The sequence below is a fragment of the Cebus imitator genome, unplaced genomic scaffold (genome assembly GCF_001604975.1).
Source record: "Cebus imitator isolate Cc_AM_T3 unplaced genomic scaffold, Cebus_imitator-1.0 Scaffold0, whole genome shotgun sequence".
NCBI lineage: Eukaryota > Metazoa > Chordata > Mammalia > Primates > Cebidae > Cebus > Cebus imitator.
In genome coordinates, this window is record NW_016107315.1 from 5348559 (window position 1) to 5351352 (window position 2794).

General features: G+C 40.9%; 1 protein-coding gene across 2 annotated transcripts in view; it reads left to right on the plus strand.

The window, feature by feature from the left end:
* The window catches only part of PRKAR2A (protein kinase cAMP-dependent type II regulatory subunit alpha), a 99382-nt gene that overhangs the window by 42286 nt on the left and 54302 nt on the right, over positions 1 to 2794 (plus strand). For both annotated transcript variants that reach the window (XM_017510268.1, XM_017510197.2), the window contains exon 2: positions 1234 to 1269. In XM_017510268.1, the coding sequence (XP_017365757.1) occupies positions 1234 to 1269 (36 nt within the window). The remainder of the gene's footprint in view (positions 1 to 1233; positions 1270 to 2794) is intronic.

Here is a 2794-nt window from a genome sequence, read left to right on the forward strand (position 1 = left end):
AAAAAAAAAAAAAAACCAAACAGAAAAGTCTGTGGGTTTTTTTTTTTGACATAAAGATGTATATTTTTCTGACAAACGTACTGTCCATGGGCAGGTGAAAACTTACCCATATTGCTGGGGGGAAGAGGGAGTATAACTTAATAGTTAATTGACTTTTAATTTCAGTTTAATACTCTTTAAGTTTTATTTATTTATTTTGAGATGGAGTCTCACTCTGTCACCCAGACTGGAGTGCAGTGGCTCAATCTTGGCTCACTGCAACCTCCACCTCCTGGGTTCAACGGATTCTCCTGAATCAGCCTCCCAAGTAGATGGGATTACAGGCATGCACTATCATACCTGGCTACTTTTTTTTACTTTTAGTAGAGACTGGGTTTCACCATGTTGGCCAGGCTAGTCTCAAACTCCGGACCTCAGGTGATCTGCCTGCCTCGGCCTCCCAAAGTGCTGGGATTACAGGCATGAACCACTGCGCCTGACCTAAGTTATTTTTAAATGCAATATATATACTATTATCTAGCAAATCTGGGGATTGTCTCCCTTCCCCCTCCCCCAGGATTATCTTTAAAGAAATTTATGTATTTGTTGAGACAGAGTCTCCCTCTGTCATCCAGGCTCAAGTGCAGTGTGGCACAATCTCAGCTCACTGTAATCTCTGCCTCCTGGGGTTCAAGTGATTCTTGTGCCTCAGTCTCCTGAGTAGGGAGGGATTACAGGCATGTGCCACCATGCCTGGCCGGTTTTTTTGTATATTTAATAGAAAATGGGGTTTCACCATGTTGGCCAGGCTGGTCTTGAACTCCTGACCTCAAGTGATCTGCCCTCGTTGCCCTCCCAAAGTGCTGGGATTACAGGCGTGAGCCACCTCACCTGACTGAAAGAATATTAAGGAAGAAAATTTCACTGCTTTATATCATATCAATAAATTTGGTAGACTTCTTATTCAGTTGAAATGATACAAATTAGATGGAATATAGATGTGAGCAGAAATAAAATTGCCAGGTTGAGTACATTGAAGTTATAAAGAGTTTGTTTTCAAATAAATATTGTATTTTCTGTATTGTCTTAATATCACATTGAACAACTATTTGTGATTGAGTATGGAAGACTATGAACTGACCCACCGCTTGGTTTTGAGGGGCTTAGGTCTATTGTAAAAGACTTTTGCAAAACGGGAGGATAAAAATGGGGCCTGGTGACATAATGACTAAATGTTGCTTCTTTATTTTGCAGTTCCAGTTCCTAGCAGATTTAATAGACGAGTATCAGGTATGTGTTCTATTTCATAATATACTACTAAAATGCTATTTTAAGTTAGGAATATATTTAAAAACAGATATTTTGAATAAAAAGATAAGCTCCCATTACAAAACATTATACTAACAGTAAAATTACCTATGGTTTCTTTATTCTGTTTTCATTTTAAGTTCTGAGTATGTATGTACATATTTTATATTGCTATAACTGGTATAGTTTGTCTCTTTATATTTATGTTATTACTGTTTTTTCATGTTTATCATTACAGCTTTAAAAACCGATTTTTATATATTTATTTATTTTTTTTTTTGAGATGGGGAGTCTCACTCTGTAGCCCAGGCTGGAGTGCAGTGGCGCGATCTTGGTTCAATGCAAGTTCTGCCTCCCGGGTCCTGTTTCAAGTAATTCTCCTGCCTCAGCCTCCCAAGTAGCTGGAATTATAGGCACATACCACCATGCCCAGCTAATTTTTGTATTTTTAGTAGAGACAGGGTTTCACCATGTTGGCCAGGCTGGTCTCAAACTCCTGACCTCATGATCCACCTGCCTCAGTCTCCCAAAGTGCTGGGATTACACGCGTGAGTCACCAGACCCAAGAAAAAATGATTTTTCTTATTACTGTTTCTGGTATTCTAGCTTATGCTGCCATTAACTCTTACATATACCTTTTTGAGCCACTTGAATTATTTCCTTAGTTTTGGTGCTAGAAGTGGCTTTCTCTGGTCAGAGACTAAGCATTGCCTTGGCTTTTTCTGTCATGTTTTCTAGAGAAAGTCCACAGATTAGGCTGCTTGGAGAAAGGCACCCTGTACATGCCTCTTTTCCACCACTATCTCAATAATACGGAATTTAGATGTAAAATAGTACTTCACATCATTTTATATACCATTTCCTTTGGTTGTTAAAAAAATGAATGCTGGCTGGGTGCAGTGGCTCATACCTGTAATCCCAGTGCTTTGGGAGGCCAAGGCAGGTGCATCACGATGTCAGGAGTTCGAGACCAATATGGCCAACAGGGTGAAACCCTGTCTCTACTAAAAACATAAAAATTAGCTGCGTGCAGTTGCGCGCACCTGTAATCCCAGCTACTCAGGAGGCTGAGGCAGGAGAATCCCTTGAACCCAGGAGGCAGAGGTTGCAGTGAGCCAAAATTATGCCATTGCACTCCAGCCTGGGCAACAGAGTGAGACTCCATCTCAAAAAGAAAAAAATAGAACGCTTTCCAAATTTGTATTTTTTTATATGGGACTAGTTTGGTAATGTGTTTGCCCTTTTATCTGGTATAGTCCATATTATTTTAAAAGTGGCCAAGTGCAGTGGTTCACACCTGTAATCCCAGGACTTTGGGAGGCCGAGGCGAGCGGATTACGAGGTCAAGAGATCGAGACCATCCTGGCCAACATGGTAAAACCCCATCTCTACTAAGAATACAAAAATTAGCCGGGTGTGGTGGCACGCACCTGTAGTCCCAGCTACTCAGGAGGCTGAGGCAGAAGAATTGCTTGAACCTGGGAGGCAGAAGTTGCAGTGAGCCGAG